Below are 22463 nucleotides of genomic sequence, written 5' to 3' on the forward strand. Positions count from 1 at the left end.
TCACGGGAGGACTATTTGGGGTGACTATAATGGAGCTACAGAGTTATACAAAGCTAGGTGATCTTGCCCCCAAGCAAAGCAACACCCTGCAGGTTATCTGAGGATCCAGGTTATTATCTCTCACAACCATTGGACATTCTAGAGGAGATTCACTTCATCAGAGTCTATCATACAGGTGTCAGGGGGCCTTTGTTTTACTTTTATTTTCTCTGTTTCTCCATGACAAGGCGTACCATTGATCAGTTATACTCGCCACTTTGTGCTCATACATAATTTTGGCCTCTAGCAGATGCTAGTATGACTTTCTTTCCATCTTCTTCTTTCTTACTCCCCACATAGTCATTTCTGCATGTCCTAATGGTCCTGGATCTCTCAAGTCACAAGTTTTCTAAATCGGCCCTAGGATTCCTCCAAATGACTACCTGATAGCAATCCTGCCATGCTGCTGTGTATCTTTATCTATATTGTTATGGATTGAAGGTTTCTAATGGCCTCACTGCCCCTTTCTAGTGCACTTTGGATGCCTTGTCATTGATTCTAGAGCACAGAGAGGTCAATAGGGTCATTAGGCTGGACCTCAGCAAGTGTGCCATTGGACAATCTGCACCTCTTTCCACTAGTTGAGGATTGAGACAAGGAAATATGACCCATAGAGATTTCTGGCATAGCAGCACAAATGCTCCTGATGCCATATTGGTGCATGAGATGGATGAAAACTATGTATGCCATTATTGACTGTACTGTGACATGGGGGAAGATTTCACCTTTTCATGAGGGTTTTGTAGGCGATGGATTACAGGGACCAGAGAGGCTTGGGCATTTTCCTACACAAGATTTGTAGGCATAGAGAGACATTACTTAGGAGAAGTGGATTGGATTAGCCATTGGAGGACCAGTGCATTGGCACTTGATAGACTACTTGAGCGGAACATCCCAGCTCACTGTCCACTTAGAAATCCCGTCAGTTCCATGACCAGTATAATAGGAGTCACTGGAGCAAGAGGCCAGATGACCAAGGATTAGGGTTCTACCCAGGATCTAGAGAGGCTAACAAATTTGAGATAGTTGACATTGGCTGGAATGATGTTCAGTTGGGCACTTTAATGTGTGAGGTTTCATATGTTATGAACATTTTACTCTATTTTGTAGGATTTGCAAGTTTAACAGATTATTCTTCAGCATTATCATGATTTTGTGTTTTTGTTGCAGGCCTTCTATAATTGGGCAATTGCCATTTCTGATAGAGCTAAGAATAGGGGTAGAACTAGAGAGGCAGAAGAGCTGTGGAAACAGGTATCTTTCAAATTCAAAAAGAAGGAAATTTGCTGCTTTTGTTTATTCTTCTGAGAGGTTTTGCATTTTACTCATCTTTATTGGAATGGTCTATACAGTCACTAGACTCATGGTTGAGAGTTCAGAGTGCGGCAACAGCCTATTCTGTCAGGAAGCCTTTTCAGATTGCTTTTATATTCTAACACATGAACTTCCCACAACAACGTGTGAACAATACTATATTTTCATGAGGTCCCCCATCTCACACAACACACAAGCAAAAATGTCAGGGTTTTCTTTTTCCCTAAAGCTGGCACATCCTCTCATTTGCTGCAATATGGTTCCATTGACCTGTCTCAATCATCAACTGATGCGATGAGGTGCGAATCTAACCAATAGCAACTCGGAGTTCGTGAGAGTTGAGCATCCATGTATCTCGGCCTCACTATGAAACCATCATGAGAAAGCTGTAAGAAGTGACATTGGTATTGTGCCATTTTCATGCCTAATGGGAAAGGGGGCTTGGACCAAGTCCTTTTTGTCTCCACTTTAGTGATGTTTGGTCTGATCTCACTATTCAGCTCTGCACGACTGAGACTCAAAGTAGGGCAGTCAAGGCTGTAATTGAATGGTGGCAGTCTATCTGTACTCGTGCCATGTAAGTTCAGCCACGTACTCATATATACATACCAACAGTGTCTATCTCCCTCTGCTGCAAGCTGTCTTGAAGACTCCAGAGCTAGTCTAGGATATCGGTCTTTAGGGAGCTGACATATCCTTTGGAGGAAAGTAATTGCTTGGAATAATGCCTCAACTACCATGGGTGCAGCGTCCAATTCTGCACGGATGATCTCTTGTGGTACTGAGGCTTTTGCCCTTATCATATGTGCTATCATCATGCCCAGCGGTTTTTCCATATGTTCCCAACTATCATAATGTCGTGCTTCCGGTCCATCACAACCCATAAGTGGCATCGGTCTAGTATGATAAAGGCTTGGGCCCTAGATGGCTGCCCCATAGAGTAGTGTGGGCATAACTAAAGTGTCAAAAAGCCACAATTTGGTACGAGGGTCTTGAAACTGTATGTGTGCACACTGCCACTCTAGAGTACCCATAGCTTCATATGCCCGTGCAAGCCTAGCCTCTGAAGTTTCCTTCCATGAAAATTGTGGCCCTTTGAAAGTGACCCCTAGGTATGCATATTGTCTAACCATTTCCACAGGCTGACTGTCATACATAAAGTGATGCTCTGAGCATGTTACCCAAGCTACCAAGGTGTTAAAGACCATAATTTTAGTCTTTCCAAGATTAACCTGGAGACCTTTATCTTCACAGAACACATGCAATACATCCAAATGTCGTTGTAGTCCCTCAGGTGAATTTGAGATAAGCACCATATCGTCTGGATATAACAAAATTGGTATTAGTACCCCAACAAAGCTGGCTCCCATACCACCCCATCTCTATATGTAATTAGAAATCTCGTCAATGTACAGTCCAAACAGCAAACAAGAGAGGGGACAACCTTGCTTTACCCCAACCGTGCTAGACACAGAGTTTGTTGTGCCTCTAGGCACTTGTACTCTCCCTATCACAGTTTCATACAATGCATAAATACACCATTGCACATCCTCTGGGACCCCAATGGCTTGCGACCTTTGTATGAGTCTTGCACGTGGCACAGTATGAAAGGCTTTGCAGAGGTCCACAAAGCAACAATAGATTTTTTGCTTGCGTGATTGTCCCTCCTCAATCAAGGCCCTTGGCGTAAATATATGGTCTAGCGTATTGTATCCGTGGCAGAAACTAGCTTGTCATGTAGACCGTATTTTCTTTGTTTCAGCCCACCAACTCAACTCATGCTCCGCTAGCATATGGCCAATCATAATAGTGCAGTAGTTGTTAGCGACCAATGGATCTCCACTATTAAAAATCGGCACTATTGTGTGGTCACACCAACTTACTAGAAACCCCTCACATATGGCTCTATTGAAGAGATTCACCAAGATAGGGGCTAGTGCATAACATGTATGTGCAAAATGCTTTGCCACAAGGCCATCTTGATCATGTGCTCTCCCAGTCTTCAACCTCCAAATGGCATATCTCACTATCTTTTCCGTAAAGAAACCACATTTTGTTGGCCGAGAGTTTGATGGACAAGGTATCTGCTCTTGTGATGGAACATCATACAATTCTCTAGCATGTTTGTGCCATACCATAGGTGATGTCAACTAAATTGGGGGTTGTCTCCCATGAAATTTCCTCCATTCCTTCTTGTTGTCTTTGCTCAGAAACAGGTGATACATCTCTGACTCTAGTTTGGCTAAATAATCTCTCTTCTTTTGTGCACAAGACGACGAAAGACATTCCGTGCCTGCTTGTGTGTGCGTGTCCCTAGTGTAATATCCTTCTATAGGCTGTTTGCACTCATCATCATACCAAGCATTTTGAGGGGCAATACATCTGCGCATTGCGGTAGAGCCCATCTTACATGGGAATGCCTTTGAAGCTGCAGCATGCAAAATCTTCGCTAGAGATCTAGTGACATCTTCCAGTGGTTCATGTTGGTCTAGCTAGCTTAAGCCATCTCGTACTGCATCACTATAGATACGCGACATTTGCTCTAGAAATCCATAATGCGGGAATGTGTGTAAATGTGTGCATGTTTCTTGTCTTCTGACCACATGCTAGAGTAAATTTTAGGATCTCATGGTCAGCTGCTATACCAATCGACTCGTCACATATCTCAAAATGCTCAACTTTTGAAACTAACACTAGCGAGCCCATTACATAGTCCACAACATTGGCCCCTTTTTTGCTATTCCAACAAGTGAAAGCATCCACCCCTGCCCATCTTAATAGGCCATTGAATATAGCCAACTCGTGAGCACTTCCTAAAGCTAGTAGATGGGATCCATATATGCTGTCACCTCCTTATCTTGAGATGTCTTGACAAGCCCTAGTTCATCCAATGCTAATTCCTTAAACATTTCATGTTCAATATCATAAAAGGTGGACTGCTCACTTCCTGTTCGAGCATTAAAGTCTTCCACTAGTAGTATGTCTCCCATGCTTGCATATCTCATAATATCCTCATGTAGTACTTCGAATGGTGCTCCCTCCCCAGGAGTAAATGTTGAAGAGGCAGGTGGGAAGTAGCATACTACAACATATAGATCCCTCAGGTGCCCTATCCTTAGCCTTACCCACTTATATCTAGCATGCACATCTCGTGACACCACGTGAATCATGTATTGGAGGCTCTCACAATAAAGAATAGCCACCCCACTTGACCCCATGGTTCCTCTTGGTCTACGAGGTTGAGGTCTATAGGCGCTCTCCCATTTGTATCCCACAACATTCGGTAATCTAGAATTTATACATTGATGTGTCTCTGTATACATAACCATGTCTATCCCACGAAAAGTATCCTCAAAATACCCTGCATCAAGTCTCATTGAACCATTAAAATTCCAAAGGGACATTTTAAACGTCCTGTAGTCCTTGTACCGTCATTGTGACCTCCGTTCTGCTATGACTACTCTGCCATCTCTATACACAGCATACTTGCCTTCTTTACCTGCCTCCAACACTTTTGGCATGCTAGCCCTTCTGTGCTCTAACTCTGCCGGTGTGAGATCCTCATCGAGGTAAATCTTTTCACCCTTCAAAGCCTTCCTTTTTGATAAGAAGGCCCTTTTGCTATCCATGTCCTCAAATTTCAGTATGAGGATCAGACCTCTTTTGTCATTTGGATCACCTATCCTCCAAGCATACATAATGCGTATCTCGTCTGCACCCATCTTAGCACAAAGTGTTTTTACATCCTCTTGGGGGTTTCCTTTTTTAGCCCACCTCACCACACGTACGCGCAATGCACGGAGTTTCCTCTTTAATTTCTCCTCTAGTGTTGCATTCATCATTTCTACTTTGTTTTGAGGCATCCCTTTGTTTCTTTTGACTACCTCAATCTATTGTGCATTTTCGTTCACTGTTTGCTGAACATTTTCTACTTTCTTTTGAACTCCCTCTACCACATTACCCATGTGTGTATGTATTTTTTTAAACTTTCCACCTCTTTCTTTAATTCTGGTGCTTGTGGTATTGCTATTTGTGCATCCATCATTGACTTGTATGTCACTAATTCATTCTTACATGACTCTAACTGCCTTTTGAGTTCAGGAATCTCCATGTCCTTGGGTGCTATGCATGCATTTGTATCAGATTTCAATGCATCCATATTTGCTTTCCAAGCGTCCCTTACCTTATTCAAGTTATCTATCATATCCATTTGCAAGTTAGCCTTGATTTCTTTATATTTTGCATCATCCTAGCTATTAGAGCATGATTTCCTATTTGCTTCTACAATAGCACTTAGTTCTTTCCTGAATCTCTCCTGCAATTTTTCATACATATCTTTTTTCTTTGTATCCATGTCATTCATGACTTTTTGTTGCATGTTGCCATACACCCTCATGCACGCTTTTTGGTTTGCATCCATTTTAGCATTCAATTCCTTTCCCTATGTTTCATGCATTGCATTCATGTCACTTGATACCTTGTCAATCATTGGCCTACATATTGCTGTAATCTCAGCTCTTATGAGGGCTTTCATGTCATCCAAACCTGTTGCTATCCGCCTTTGTGTCTTTGTCTATCTCTTGGCACTTGTGGGAGTGGCATTTTCACAAGCTCTCCTTTTGTTTTGTGTGTAGTAGAACTTTTCGTCCTTAGTGGGGGTCTTGTACCGCCCTTCTGATGCAGTGCCTCTTGTGGTTAGCCTAATTGGTTGTGTGTCAAGTTCGGTCTCATGTCCAGTGGTTTCTTTGTCAGTAGTCTCTGCCATCACGTAGTCTAAGATAGCCACTCAGTGGGCTTGCATTTGTACCTTGCACAACCCCACGTATTTGCAATCCAACGAAGCTTTATTTTCCTCTTGTGATAGCCAAAACTCATCCCTAAAGGATAGACAACATTTCGCCTTATTCCTTAGTGATAAAGCAAGAAATTCCCTATGAAGATTGAAGGAGAATAGCTATATCCCTCATGGTATGCTATTGATTGCTTGAAAACACTTCATAATAGTCCTAAGACTCCTCTCTTCAGCGCATATACCATGCATGAAAATATTGATAAAGCTTTCTTGATTTTATCCTCTTCTTATGATTCATATGGAATTAGGACCCGGAGCAGCTGTTGGCGATTGCCAATACCTCTGTAACTTCCAGGACAATATCTGTCTCCTTGTGCAGAGTCGTGACCTTGTAGGACAGTGGCTGTCTCCATGTGCAGAGACGTGACCTTGCAGAGCAGCTCCTTTGCGTCAGTACTCACGCTAGACTGCTGCCACTGCCGTCGTCCTGCCATACTACCGCCTCTAGTAGGGTGGACATAACAGTCACGTCAAGTCCCGTCACTCACGCTAGACAAGTCCATCATGCTAGCATCCCGTCACGCCAGCGTCCCGTCTCGCCAAACACATCCCCATAAGACACAATGGGAGCAGTACTTACCTTTGATAGAGTTTGCATACAACAATACGGTGCATAGTTCCATTGGCAAAGCTCCATTTGAGGTTGTCAAGGATGGCAAGAAGATACCATCTATCTTGCACATAAAGGATAAAATCTCTGGGGCCCATATCTACGTGGAAAGCTTGGATGCAGCCTATTTAAAGATAAAGTATACACTTTAGAGATCTTAGGAAAAGCATAAGAGGGTAGCCTTGAGCAGATATATGCACAACCCAAACACGTCACATTGGCAAGTTATGAAGTATGTTTTTCGTTACTTGCAGGGTACTAGGACTCTTGGAGTGCTTTATGCCAAGGGGGGACCATTGCAACTACATGCTTATAGTGATTTAGATTGGGTTGGTGATTTTGATTCACGTCACTCTACGAGTGGAAACTGTTTATTTCTTGGCTCATCTTGCATCTCCTGGCTTAGCAAGAAACAATCCACTGTTGCCACATCATCTTGTGAAGCTCAATACAAGGCAGTTTTCACTACCACAATTGAATGTGTATGGTTGAGACATTTGTTGGCTGATTTTGATGTATCTATCACAGAGCCTACTCCTTTGTTTACCGACAATCAAAGTGCAATTGTAGTGGTATGGAACCAAGTGTTTCATGCACGCCTGAAACACATAGAGATTCCCTATCACTTTGTTAGAGAGAGGCTACATGCAGGAGATATCAGCCTTGTCTACTATCCTCTCACCAGTAATGTGGCAAAACATCTTTACCAAAGCTTTTCCTCGTGAAAAATTTGAAGCATTTCGCAATGCTTTAAATTTGATCTCCTTTGGTGAATGATCCTTGTATACTCATCACTTTTCACTCCAGAGGGGTTTGTTGTGTTTAACACACCCCTACGCTTATAGAGGAGTATTGGTGATCCATGGTAGGACACTCGGGCACTTTTTACTCTCCTTATGAGAGGTTTTTTCCCCCCAGTTATATTATCTTTTATTTTGCATGCTTATGTTATAAGGTTCAGGCACTTATCTTGTTTTACAACTTTTAGGTATGAATGCATATTAACAACCCTAAGGTTTAAGTGTTGTACTTTGTACTTTCATGACACTCTTGGTAATTGTATTGGGAATCATGTTGTGTCTTCAGTCTCACAGTCTCTTCACTGTCAACTGTGTACTCTCAGTTGAGCTTCGATCCTCTATTCCTCACAAAGCATGATACACAAAAGATGTTGGATGTGTTGCAGCCCTTGTCTATTCCATATAGGCCTTAACAAAGCATTGCTATGGAATTTATCTTTGAGCTTCCTAGGACATCAACAAGGAATGATAGGATATGGACTACATTTGCAAGTTCAGCAAATAGGCTTGCTTCATTCCAGTGAGGAAGAAGACAAATGTTGATCATATGGCATGCTTATTTTTGTAGCATATATTTAAGTACCATGATATTCCAGAGTTAATCATTAGTGATCAAGATCCTCAAATGATCAATTTATTTTGGAAGGGGTTGTTTGAGTACATGGATATCACAGTGAAATTCTCATCATCCTTTCATCTGCAGATAGATGGTCAATCTGATGAAGCAAATTCTACAATGTGAGCATAAGACACATGTGCAATCAAATGTCTCTAGCATAAGGCACACTACATACGTAAAAAGTAGACTTTGATGAGCTGTTAATGAAACCTTGGCTGAGTAAGAAGGCATCAATTTTTGCATACCAAGCTCGGGGAGCTTGCTTTAAATGATGCAAGGCCTTTTTCAGCTTATATACAAAGTGTTCAGATCCCTCAACTGCAAAATCAATGGGCTGTCGTACATATTCTTCTTCTTGAAGTTCCCCATGTAAAAATGCAGTCTTAATATCAAAGTTGATGCACAGTTCCCAACCATGATGGGCAGCTAAAGCATCCATAGATCGAATGGTAGTCATACGGGATGTAGGAGCAAATGTCTCCTCATAGTCAATGTCCTTCTTTTGTGTGTAGCCTTTGGCCACAAGCTTGGCTTTATACTTATCCATGGATCCATCCGTGTTTCTTTTCAGCTTATAGATCCACTTTGTACCAATGGCTTTCTTTCCAACAGGCAATGTCACTAAATTCCATGCTTGATTCTTAATGATAGAATCAAGTTCAGCTTGCATTGCTTCCTTCCAATGCACACTTTGTTGTGCATCCTCAAAACATTCAGGCTTCTCATTATCAAGTGTGTAGTGCCATAGTAAACTCCATAACAATAGGAGCATAGATGATTCTCTCTTTGCCTTTGCTTTTCTTGTGGGGTCAAGGGTTGGAATTTGGTATTATCTCTTTCCATCAGTTTGGGCTTGGTTTCTTCTCTGATTGGGGCTAGGTTCCATTGGCGAGCCCTTAATTCTTCTCGCTTTTCTTGCTTCCTCTCAAACAATTGATTATCACACTGGATGGCTTGCATGATATAATCGTTGAGTGTTTTTGCCTTAGACATAGTGAGCATGATGTCATTTTGAAGACCCCATCTGAATTGGTTGATAAAATACTCCTCATGCCAAGTGAGGTCATAGATTAATTGCCTAAATTCAGATACACAAGCAAAGGCAAAGCAATTACCTTGTCATAGCTTCCGAAGTTTTGTTTGTGCTACTCAACCAGTGTTTGCATCTCCAAATGTGAAAGTGAGCTCGCAAAGAAATGCTTCATAGTTATGAAGTACTAGTATATTCTTTTCCAAGATTGGGGTGAACCATGATAAAGCTTGACCACAAAGCGAAGTCCCAATGAATCCCACCTTGGAAGCCTAATCTGGATAACTATCTGGTTGCATGCGGATATAGAGCTTTACTTGTTGCAAGAATCCCCTAAACTTCAAACGGTCACCATTGAACTTCTCTGGCATGCTGATCTCAAATTCGCTTGTTGGGGGTTGATAAACACGCAGAATCATCTAATCACTTCCTCTATTGTTGTGCAAGTCTCGGATCTGGTCTTACATCTCTTGAAGAGCAGGGCCTAGATGCATAGGATGTTCTTTTTGAAGTTGCACTTGTCGTTCATTCAAGTCTTGAATTTGTTGTTGGAGGTTTTGAATGGAGGCCAGGATTCTTTCAAGGGTCGCCTCCATGGTGCCTAGTAGGGCTAAAAAGTAGTCTTGCCAAATTGTTATGGGAGCACTAGATTGTGCTCATCTAGAGACTAGATCAAATGCAATATTTTTTAGAAGAATTCTGATTACAAGATAATCCTAGGTAGGGGCACAAGGTACAATGATAACTTAACAAGATACAGAAAATCCCACAACCCGGGACTGTAGGTATAGACAACAGGACTCAATAGGATATGAAGGATGCCACAATTCGGGACTGTAGATATGGATACAAGATACTAGGATTACAATATCTCACTCAAGGGGGATGAATAAGATACAAGACAGTACTAGACAAGATCTCGTACTACGACATTACTAGGTGACAAGACAACATGAGTATAATGGAAGACAAGACAAGACTAGATACCATGACTAGACAAGAACTAAAACTAGAACTCCAAGTTAATTACTTGGTGGTCTCGCTCCTTGAGGTCCCAAGACTGGCATTGGCAAGACTAAGGAGCTCTATAGCGAGCTTTTCCTTTTATAGGTGTTGGAGGGTGGCTAAAGATATTCTAGAATGTTCCATGATGACAGCATTGATGATGCGAGCGATGACATGGCATATCTTCTAGAAGGTTCTATGATGACATGGCAAGGGTGAGTTGGCATGGTTGGCTCGAGGATGTCTTGTTAAGGATGCGTTCGCATGGGGTGTGGATTCATATGGCATGAGCAAGAATTAATCCGTACACTTGATCATGGCATGCTTGTGACATCTAGAGTGGGAATGTTGCTCAAATGCTGTCCAATTATGAGAAAAGAGTAGCTCCCCTAAACATCCTCATAGCCACATGTTGGGCCTCTATTTGTGATCCACGCTACAGCCCCCCAAGTAACCACCATGGTCTCTATTGTGCTATGCACTACCATCCTCAGGGCTCTCCTCCAAATCTTATGGGCTCTAGGAAAGTCTTATAGGCAATGCCTTTGTGTCTCCATTGGATCGTTGCATCTTGAGCATGCTAATGGGTCCCTACCATATTCAAGCCATGTGGCAATTGCTAAGCTCCTGTGAGCTATAACCCATAGGAAGAGAGAGATCTTCCTAGGCTTGAAGCTATTATGTAGCCTTCTCCGAAAGTCACCTAGGAACTCCTTTGTGATTCGCTCTCTATGCCAATGGGAGGAGGCTGTTGGCTGTGCTTTGGTCTTGGTCATTTGTATTCTCTTCCCCAACTTGATAGTGTAGCCAAAGAGTGCCACATCCCAAGGTCTCCCACGGTAATCTTTGTAGAGGTCTCCTTTGGTAAGCACAATATCTCTATCCATCGACAAGACAGGTGGTTGGGTCTGGGTCAATGTGCCACTTCCTCTCGAAGTTAGCCACTTCTCGGATTCTCTATCTAGAGCATCCAATGAATGCTGCCTAGTCGAGGTCCTCTTGTTGGAGACGGCCATCCTCCTCAACCATAAAAGTAAATGTCCTATCTCTGCTAGTCGCAAATATTGCTAGAATAATGTCCCCTCTAGAGAAGAGACTAATCTAAGTCTAAGAGGTGTCTATTGCTGTTTGCCAATTTGGTGGAACTCCCTATGTTACGGCCTTAATCATAACTTTGGCTACCCTGAGCCCCTATAGTCTCTGTCTTTGAGCCTCGTGTGGTAGCTCCTCGAATGCAAAGCACTTTCCCACTGATACAACATGTGAAGAGAATCTGCCCCATGATAAGTATGTCCTCTGTTCAAGAGTGTGGCCGGAGTCTAATCTTAAGAGGGTATTGAAGAGAAGAGGCTAGAAAGTACCCAAGAGTGGCCTCTCGAACTTGAGTGGAAGAGGGTGGGGAAGGAGGAGGCTCAGGATGAGCCAAGGGTGGGGAACAGTCGCAGGCTTTGAGGAGAGTGGACCGTGGAGGAGATGTGAGCTGTGGAAGCCATTGTACCCAGAAGTGGGTGGGGGAAACCTCCGCGCAGTGGGGTGGTCTCCAGGAGGGGTTATGGCCTCGTAAGGTCTTAGAGCCTCTGTGTGCTCGAAAGGACTTAGTGCGTGTCAAATGTGGCTTATTGCCTTGAGCATAATACTCTGATAGCCGATGCAGAATGATCTCTGTGGCCCAGAAAGGAGAGGTGGCATAAGGAGTGTTTGGTGAAGACACATATACTTCGGAGGGGTAGGAAGCAAAGGTCGATGTCGACAGTCTTCGATGGGATGACCGTTCATGCCGCAATAGGAACACCTAGTAGACTGGCAATCTGTCGCTGGAGACGCCATGGTACCGGTGTGGCGAATTGGATAAAGGAGGGTGAGAGGGAGAAAAATTATATCTCCCAATGCACGGTAGTAAAACGCGGTAGTAAAACGTGGCAATCACAATAAAAGGCACAATGATCCTTTATTCTCAACAATCTCCCACCTAAAGGCAATGTGCTTGAAGGTAGAGGAAAGAATCAGCTAAGTGTATATATGTACAAAGCTAAAAGGCACATATACTATCCAACCCTCGTCATTTGGTGGCAATGAGCAAACTGCTCGATTGGGACACCTTTCGTGAGGTCTGTGGGATTATCAACTGTATGTACCTTGACAAGCTCAATGCCTTTGCTGTCAAGTACATCCTTGATGAAGTGATACTTCACCTGTATGTGCTTTGTCTTTGCATGAAAGACGGGATTTCGTTCTAGCATGATAGCACTTTGACTGTCACAGTGGAGGATAGGAACCTCTATAATCCCAAGCTCTCTTACGAGACGTGAAAGCCATAAAGCCTCTTTGCATGCCTTTGTGGTAGCCATATATTCTGCCTCTGTAGTAGACAGTGAAACACACTTTTGCAGCTTAGATATCCAAGATATTGCTCCTCCTGTGAACATAAACACATATCTTGAAGTAGACTTCCTGCAGTCAGGATGGCCAGCATAGTTTGCATCCATGAAATCTATAACTGATGACTTCCACTTACCAAAGCAGATATACAAAACCTTTGTACCCTTAAGATATCTCATGATATCCTTCACTGCTTCCCAATGCTTTTTGCGAGGATATGCCATGTATTTGCTAACTACTCCCACCGCAAATGCAATGTCAGAACATGTAGCAACCATAGCATACATCAAGCTACCAATAGTTGAAGCATAAGGTATCTTGGCCATTTCAGCCTTACCATCATCTGATGGTAAGGTATCTTGGCCATTTCAGTCTTACTATCATCTGAAGTAGGACTGTCGTCTGCACTAAGTTTCACATATGAGGCAATGGTACACTAATAGCTTTCCCCCCCTCCATATTGAAGCGTTGCAGAACTTTCGTAATATACTTCTGCTATGATAGATAAAGAAGACCCTTTGATCCGTCTTTGAGTATACGCATGTCAAGAATGTGATTTGCCTCACCAAGATCTTTTATATCAAAGCTATTGTGTAGGCTCTATTTTAAGGAGTCCAAGGCATGAACATCCTTGCTTGCAATTAGCATGTCATCTACATAAAAAACCAGGAGAATAAGGATGCCATCTGCTGCCTTGTTAGTATATAAGCAGTGATTAACCTGAGAAAGATAAAATCCCTGAGATTGCATGAATGTATCAAATTTGTGATACCATTCGCGTGGTGTTTGCTTTAGCCCATATAGACTTTTGTTGAGTTTACATACCATGTGCTCTTTTCCTTTTGCAACAAAACCGTCAAGTTGGTGCATATAGATTTCCTCATGCAGATCACCATGTAAGAAGGCGGTTTTTACATCCATCAGTATGAGTTCCATGTCTTCAGATGCAACCAAGCCCAAGATGGTTCGCAAAGTAGTCATTTTGACTACAGGAGAAAAGATTTCATCAAAAGCAATTCCATGTTCTTGCTTGTACCCTTTAGCAACCAAGCGTGCCTTTGTACTTGGACAAAGAACCAAAAATGACTTTCATTTTGTAAACCCATTTGCAGGGTAGCACTTTTTGTCCTTTTGGTAAAAGTACTGATTCAAGAAAATCACAAGAAAATATTTGTCTAACACTTTGTTGATTTTTTTGTACATTTAGAGGTTTGAAATAAAAAAGCGGGTGGGAACAACCTCTTGGGAAATCCAAGAAATCACTGGATGGAAATATTTCATGGACCGGTTTACCAAGGGGAGGTGAACAGTAAAGATCAATGGAGGAAGGTGAAGGGAAAATGTGTAATGTGAAAAGAAAAGACAATAGATTTGGAGCCATCCAAAGGGCATGTGAGACTCATAATGTCATGGCTTTGGAGCCTTATGATAATTCAAACAAATGGGACTCTTCTTGGAAGCATTAGTGGAAGAAAAATCAGGCACATGATTTTGTAAGATTTTTTAAAAATACTTTCACTCCGATCCAAAAAAACTTTTCAACATGAAAGTTGTAGCGCGTAAGCTGAAGTTTCGGCTGGTATTTTTTTATAATTTTTTGAACTTACGAGTCGGGAGATATGACGAAAATGGTGGACGCCAACTTTTTCCAACTGTGGTGGAGACCATCTCCCAATTTTATATACACCCAGACTTTCTTCCCCACACTTAACACTTCCATAAAACATCATTCATTAGACTCCCAACCCTTTCCCCTCTCTTCTCCTCTCTCTTAAGCTAATAAACCATTAGAATTCCCCTCCTAAATCACCCTCAAATCATTCTTAATTCTAGTAGTAATGTATGAAATCTCACTACTCTCTCTCCGTTATTGCTAGATATGATCTTATTTTATGAAGATTCTCTATATTTTTTTATAGGAGAGCTCTTGGACTCGAGCTATGAGAGGGAGAATGGATACAACTCACCTATGATGGAACTTGATTAAGTGCAAAATTGGTCAACAAAACATCTAGATGGAGCTTCCACATTGGTGGAACCGCCTTAATGCAGCTTTGGTGGTGTTAATTCCTATTCTATCTTAACCTCCTCCCTAAACACCCTCAAGGCCTATATAAAGAGGTATTCTCCTTTGTAATTTGCAAGAGAGAGCCAAGAGGCCTTCTTGAGCCCTATTGAGCCTTCCCCATTCTCTCTCATGAGCTTATGCAGTTCATTCCCTTACTATAGCTTATGCATGCTCTACAGTGTAATAAGCCCATGCTATTGGTGTCCATATTGTCTATATTGGTTATGTCTTGAGGGTTCTCCATCTCTTGTGCCCTCTTAAGTTTTATTGATTCATCTATTTTTTGTAGTTCTCTCTCTCTCTGCGTTCTAGTCTGCTCTTCCATGACTAGGTGGTGCCCTTACCTCATTCACTTTGTGGCAGAAGGGAGTTTGGTATAGTACAGAGTTTGCCATACCGAATTTCCTTCGTCAGTACCAAATCCCAAATGCCATTCTTCGTGAAAGATTCAATCTCTGATAGCATTGCTTTTTGCCATTTCTTACTATCTTGTCTGTCCATTGCTTCCTAGAAGCATGACGGTTCACCACAATCTGTTAACATGACATAATCAGCCACATAGTTTACTCTAGGAACAAATCTATTTGGCTGTTTTTGCACTCTGGTCGACCTACAGACCCACCCAGTGGTCAATATTTGTTGGTTGTTCAGCTTGGAAATCTGCATTAACAGCTTCTTGTATAACTGGTTCAAGTTGTTCTAGGTGCACATGTTCTTGCTGAATTTGTGGGACATCATGGGCAAGATCTTGTTGATCATTTACAATATCATTCCCTGCATTTTCAGGGACATTTTCAGCAGGTATTTACTGCTGTCTAACATACATTCTTTGCTGTCCTATTGGTACATCCTCCCGGAATACAACCCTTTGGACCTCCTTTGTTCTTTCGGGCTGTTTGTGCATGTGATCTTCCTGGAAGATGACATCATTGCTGCGTACTACTTTTCTTTTCTCAGGATCCCATAATCTATACCCCATTTGACCTTCATCACCATATCCTAGGAAAATACATTTACAGGACTTTGCCTCAAGTTTGCTGTGTTCTTCCTTGTGTATGTGCACAAATGCCCCGCAATCAGACACTTTCAAGTGTGCATACGAAGATAGCTTGCCCGACCACACTTCTTAGGGAAAACCCCTCCCCCCGCTCCCCCTTGTTTGGTGACCGATTAATTAAGTATATGGCTATCATAACAGCCTCTGCCCAAAAACCATGGGGTAAAGCAGCATGTGACAATATTGTATGGACCTTGTCTTGAATGGTCGGATTCATACGCTCTGCAACACCATTTTGGGGTGGATTATGAGGAGTAGTAAGCTCCCTCTTAATTCCTTTGCTATCACAAAAGTCTTGAAAGGCTTTGGACACATATTTCCCACCATTATTAGAGCGAAGGCATTTTAATGTCTTGTTGGTCTGATTTTCAATTAGTGCCAGGAATTTTTTAAATTTATCAGAGGCCTCATCTTTGCGACTGATTGGATAAACCCAAACTTTACGTATGATATCATCAACAAAGATAATAAAATACTTATTTCCCTCTAAAGATAACCCTGGCATTTGACATACATCTGAATGTACTAACTCTAAGGGTGAAAACTTTAGAGAAAGAGATTTTTTGTGTGAGGTTTGAGCATGCAATGATCACACTGTTCAAAATCAGCATACCTCAAACACAGTAAATAACCCAAACGAGAGAGTACTTTCATTTTAGATTGACTCATGTGTCCCAACCGTCTATGCCACAAAGAAACACTTGGCTGCTCAGTTATGGCGATAACATGGTCATGCAAAGAAAAATACCCTAACAGAGAAACATAAACAGAAACCGTACGACAAAGCACAGACTGATAAAAAGAACACAGTTAGGGTTAGGGTTAGAGTAACTTAGAGACAATGAACACAGTGAATAAATGAAATGATAAGACTACATACGATGCTCATGCAACAAACACACTATGCAGTGAATGAATACCGATCCTCGAACTCCTGTATCTCTAGGATCAAGGCAAGGATAATGAGCTGGAGAGTACTCTGAACGGATCCGAATCGTAGCAAGGCAGCAGTGAGAAGCTGGATCTGATGCAGACAGCAATGAGGAGAGAGAAAGACTAAAAAAGGAGCCTGTAGGAGAGAGAAATACTAAAAACGCAGCCAGGACAGCCTGCAAGAGAGAGAAAGATTAAAAACAGAGCCTACAGGAGAGGGAAAGACTGAAAACGTAGGCAGGACAGCCTGCAGGAGAGAGAAAGACTAAAAACGCAGGCAGGACAGCGTGCAGGAGAGAAAGAGTGCAGCGACTGCAGACAGGAGCGAGAAAACTGTCAGGGCAGTAGCTGGAGCCTGCAAACGCAGCAGTTTGCTGGCATGGCAGGCTGTACGACAGCAGTGCAGATGAACATCAGTTAGTCGCTAGGCAGAAAGAGCAGCAATTAGCATGTGGAGGGCTGGAAATAGGCGCTAGACTGTAGGGAACAGTGATGGACAGCAAGGGCTGAGATGTCCTCCGTGACCGGGGTGTGGGCAGCAAGCTGGTAACACCTGAAACCTACAAAAATGAGATTGTGAAAGAGTGGAGGGCTGGTTGCCAATTTATAGAAAATTAGGGTTCTAGATCCTCTCCCACTTAACTTTCTCGATCCGCTCTCCACTTTAGGGTTTTGGCTAAAATAAGCCTAAAATAAGCATGTTTTGGGGCTGTTTAAGTGGCTAAGTGCATTTCTTAGCACAACAGGTCATGCACACTAGATACATGCAAAGGATATAGAGTATCACTTTTGGATCCCTTGGCAACAATGCGGGAGCCCTTACATATTTTCCATTTGCTATTCCCAAAGGTGGTGTGATAGCCTTCATCACCTAGTTGCCCTGTGCTTATCAAGCTCTTCTTGAGCTGAGGTACATGTCTCACATTATGCAAAACAAACACGGAGCCATGTTGAAATTCTAGTTTCACACTGCCAATGCTTGCAATTTTACATGCATAGTTATCCCCCAAGTGAACAACACCACGTACTGCACCATTGTAGTCAGAGAACCACTCATGATGTGGTGTGACATGGAAAGACGCACCTAAATCAAGTATCCAAGTGTGAATATCATCCTCAGAATTTGCAATCAATGCATATGGATTCATAAAAGAAGCTAGAAGTACATCACCGTCACTGTCATTATCATGAGTGACTACATTAACCTCTTCTATTTTCACATTGCTCTTTTTAGCATGTTGGCTGTCCTTGTTTTCAGCCTTGTTGGCTTCGTTGTTTTTGTTTTTGCTTTTCTCTTTCTTCAGCTAAAAACAATCCCTTTTGTAGTGCCCCTTTTTGCTACAATGATGGCACTCCACATTCTTTCCACGAGATTTGCTGCGTGCTCTGTTTTTCAAAACTGCTCTTATGCTGAAATCTGCCTCTAGTATGTAATGCATTTGAATACTTGTTTGCTAAGTTATTCTGCCTGTTGAGTTCTTCCATCAGCAAAGAAGTCTTCACATCAGAGTATACCAGTTGAGCATTCGAATTACTTAAAGCTGTCCTGAAAGTATCCCAACTTTCAGGTAGAGTGCATAATAAGAAGGTAGCTTTGAACTCTTCATCAATATGAAAATCCAAAGCAATCAGTTGACTGAAAATTGAGTTAAACTCATTCAAATGTACAGACATGGCTATACCCTCTTTCATGCGAAAGTCCATCAGTTTTTTTAGCCAATAAACCTTGCTGGCTGCACTTTTCTGAGCATAAAATTCTTCAAGACTTTGCCACATTGCATATGCTGAATTCAGCTTTTCAATGTTGAAGAGCAAGTTGTCAGACATTGAGAGCTCAATGGTAGAGCGAGCAAGTTTGTCCAAGTCATCCCACTCATCTTGTTCCATGTTTGCTGGTTTGATTCCCTTTGTTTTGATGGGCTTTACATGTTTCTTTTGCACCAAGACATTATAGCATTGTTTCCGCGAGATTGCAAAATTATGGGCACCCTCAAGCTTCTTAATGTGCAAAAGATTACTGCTGTCACTGTTTCCAGCCATAATTTGCAGTCCCAAATTGACTAACTAGTCACCAAAGGCAAGCCCAAATATGACACAAGTGACCACAATGCACAAGAGTACCAACCAGCAATGACAATCCCAAGATTGCAGAAATTTTCAGATCTGCAAATGAATTTTCAGAATTAAAAAATGTCGTTTGCTGCACTCCCCAAGCAATTTCTGACACAATTAGAGACCAAGCCAAAAGTTACATGTGAAATCCCCAAAATTTCACTGCAATTTCTGCTCCAAAAGCATTCGCGTTGACAATTTGGGTCGAAAACCCCAAAGTTTTTGAGGATAATCTGTTCGAAAATTGCATCAATTCAAGTACCCGCGTGCATATACCAAGCAAGTCTTGCACAAATTGATGAAATTCTAAAAAGCCCCAAATTTCTCAGGTCCGGTGTGCACAAATTTTATTGAAATTGAAGAAATTTCACTGAAATGTGAAAAAACCCCAAAATTCCACGGGCAAATGTGCACAGATTTTGCAATTTCTGAGTCAGATTGTACAATTTTGCATTAAAGTCCCCAAGTCTGAGAAAAGCCCCAATTTTTTTCGGTTAGGCTTGCACACTGTATTTGTGCGCAAACACTGAGTTGTGGAAAGGGATAAAGTTGAAATGAAATTTAAAACAAAATGAGAGCGTTGACTGCCAAGTATGGTTCGTGACGACCTGCTTGGTCACGGCTCTCACGGGTGACCTATCGGACAGTCCCTTTGGAGCGCCCACTGAAGCCTGTCATCTGGTCGCAGCCCTATCGTCGTGTCTGCCCGCTGATCTAGTTGCATGTCGCTTGGACTTGGTCGCGTCACATTGAGCCTGTAGCGCGCCGTCTGCAGTCTGGTTGAGGAGTACGTCTGCACGTGAACCTAGTTATGTTTGCACAGGTTGTGTGTAAGCCCATCGCCTGTCAACTGCCTCTCTTGCACCTGCCGAACACTGACGACTGGTGCTTGAAGCTCCTGCTCACCTATCATGCGGCTTGCCGACTGCTTCATTGGCTTCGGTAAGCGTGCAGAGCCTGTGAGCTCTAATACCAGTTTGTTGTGAAGGTATGGTCGCGTGTTGAGTTGAGAGTGAAGAGAATTGAGAGCAGTAGAGTGAGAGTGAGCACGACACAATGGGTATTTGGTATAATGATGAATGTACCACATTTTAAGTTTTTGAATATATATAAAGTACAAAGTGTAAGGGTGCATTCACACTCGAACACAATAAAAGGCACGATGACCCTTTATTCTCAACATCTCTCTTGGAGAATTGGAGCGAGCCTTTGGACTTGCCAAACTCTGCTAAGAACCATGGGTCTTGGCCTTTGATCTGAAATAATAACTCCTCCTAGGCAGCTTGCTCTCTTTCTCTAATAATTTCCATGTATCTTCCTTTCCTATCCTTGAGAGCCGCCACCATGTTAAAGTCACCCCCTACTATCCAATGATCCACTTGTGGTAGGGACTAGGTAGTCTAGAACTAGCTCCTAACTCGCTGGCCATTCAAGGCATAAATGACCAACAGACCAATAAGTGTCTCCTCCACTCTCACTGAGACCCACATAGCTCTCCTTGGAATCACAATACCCCAATCCTGTCAGAGTGGGTCCACTGCTCCCCAACACATATGCAAACTCCAGCCCGTATCTTTGCACCTCCCATAGCTGCTACCCAATAAGTGTAACTTTGGCGGCCTGGCAATAGCTCCCCATAGCAACCAGATATCCTCTCTACCAAGAGATGGTGCTCCTGCAACATGAGAAAATCAACTACTCCTCCATCTAATGCTCTATGCAAATCTTGTCTCATGGAGTTCTGGCCTTGCCTGAAGTGTTGTCGTCCAAAGCCTTGTATGTTCCATGAGACTATCCTCATGAACTATGTCTCAGTCTCTCAGACCGTTGCCGCCCACACTTGTCTCTGTTGCCACCTAGCATAGACCCTCTCATGTGTCCTCTCTACTATCTTTACTGCTGCAGGGTGGACTGGTGGGAAGTCCTCAGGGTATGTGTCCGAGTCCTCTATCTCCTCACTTTGTGTCTCCTCACCCTCCTATCCTACTCAATGTTAGGTACTTGAGATGGGATAAGCTCTGGAATCGCCTCTTGGCGAGGTAGGAGTCTAGGAGATGGTGGTGCGTCTGCAGCGTGCTCCATCTCCCGAGTCACTGCTGGTGTCATTGCCTCTGTGGGCTCCATTGCATTTATCTGTGGTGCTGTTGTAATGTGTTGCAGCATCTCTAGCTCCTAGATAACCAGGGGATTGGCTGTGGAAGCCATAGGAGGCTGAGGTGGCACCATATGGGCCAGTGGTCTAAGGTCCCTGACCACTCTCCACCATCCCTTTGCATGTCTCAACTCTAGGTCTCTTTGCTCCTACCCTTGTCTCTTGTGTGTGTGCTCTTGCTGTCGCTGGCAGTCTCCTCATGTGTCTAGCATTGTGCCATCTCTGGTGCTTTGTGTCACTCCTCCTCCATGTCTTGCGCCTACTACCTCCCTCATCTCTAAAGGAGGTCTAGTGTTGGTGAGTCTTGGGAAACTCTATTGCAAGATGTCCGATTATCCTACATGCGAAGCACTGGCCGAGAAGTCTTGTATATATGACAAGCTAGGTGAGAAAACCCCCATAGATAGAGGGGATCCTCATGGTCTGAGGAAGGGAATGTAAGGACTCTATGAAAATAATAACTTGAACCGATGGGTATCTGTGTGGGCCTTCCAATATTGCGTCGGCAAAGGTGCTCTTTCTCTATATGACATGGCCAAAAGCACTACCAATCTCGGAGAGGTATGGTGTGAAGTGTTCATCAAGGCCAGGAAAAGAGATGGTGATGGGAGTGCCATCTCCGAGTGATGAGTAGTCTTGACCCTCGATCCATCTATCTAAGTATGCACTGATAATCTAACATCAAGCATGCTGGTAGCAAGCACTGCCTTCATTTGCTCGAGTGAACCGAATTGAAACTTGAAGTACCCTTTTCCGAGGGTACCGCTTGTGTGACCCTAGTAGGAGTGCCAGTAAGAGCTGACTAGATGGAGTCCTTGAGAATGCGAATGGGCGGGCGATCTCCAACCAACCTGCATGCTAGAGAAGATGCCTTAAGGGTCGTCACTTTGTCCCTAAGTGCCATCTCTGTGTTCGAAAAGTGAAGCGAATTAGTGGGGAGGTATCGGCTGAGTGTGTGTGGGGGGGACTACATTGGAGCCCCCTGGTGGTGGTAGGGGACCGACTGCAATCTTGTGCAATGCGCTAGCTCCATGTGACTGTGGCACTGACTCTAATTGGATGAGTGGTGCCAAGCATTGCTCTAGTGATTTTGGCGTCTAAAGAGGGGGTTTGTGCCGAAGTAGGGGTGATGGGTGCGGCTTGAGCGAGGAACAGGACAAAGGCTGTTGGGACGAAGGCTGCAAGGGTGGAAGAAGAAGCAGAGGATGCCATGTGTGAAGGAGGGAAGATGGTGGCTGGTGGTGGGTTGGCTGGTGGTTGCAAGTGGAGGGCACTATGGCTATGGTGAGTTGGATGTGGGCTGTGGGGGGCGAGTGGTAGGATATAGGGGAGTGACAGGTTGTGATGGGAGTGTGAAGGTCAAGCGCTAGAAAAGGTGGTGGAAGAGGAAGGCACTGGATTCGTCAGGTGGAGCAAGCAGGTGTCACTTATGTCAGCACTCTAGGTGCACGTGTTTCATATTTTTGGACATTGACTTGTTGATTATTAGGCAA

At 43.1% G+C, this 22463-nt stretch overlaps 1 protein-coding gene across 3 annotated transcripts in view; it reads left to right on the forward strand.

Moving 5' to 3' along the window:
- LOC148020723 (Tetratricopeptide repeat (TPR)-like superfamily protein) overlaps window positions 1-22463 on the forward strand; it is a 232694-nt gene that overhangs the window by 66043 nt on the left and 144188 nt on the right. For all 3 annotated transcript variants that reach the window (XM_087698546.1, XM_087698545.1, XM_087698547.1), the window contains exon 6: window positions 1210-1293. In XM_087698546.1, coding sequence (XP_087554672.1) covers window positions 1210-1293 — 84 coding nt within the window. The remainder of the gene's footprint in view (window positions 1-1209; window positions 1294-22463) is intronic.

This window comes from Lygodium microphyllum, chromosome 18 (assembly GCF_053477565.2).
Source record: "Lygodium microphyllum isolate KBCC chromosome 18, Lygodium_microphyllum_v1.1.10, whole genome shotgun sequence".
NCBI lineage: Eukaryota > Viridiplantae > Streptophyta > Polypodiopsida > Schizaeales > Lygodiaceae > Lygodium > Lygodium microphyllum.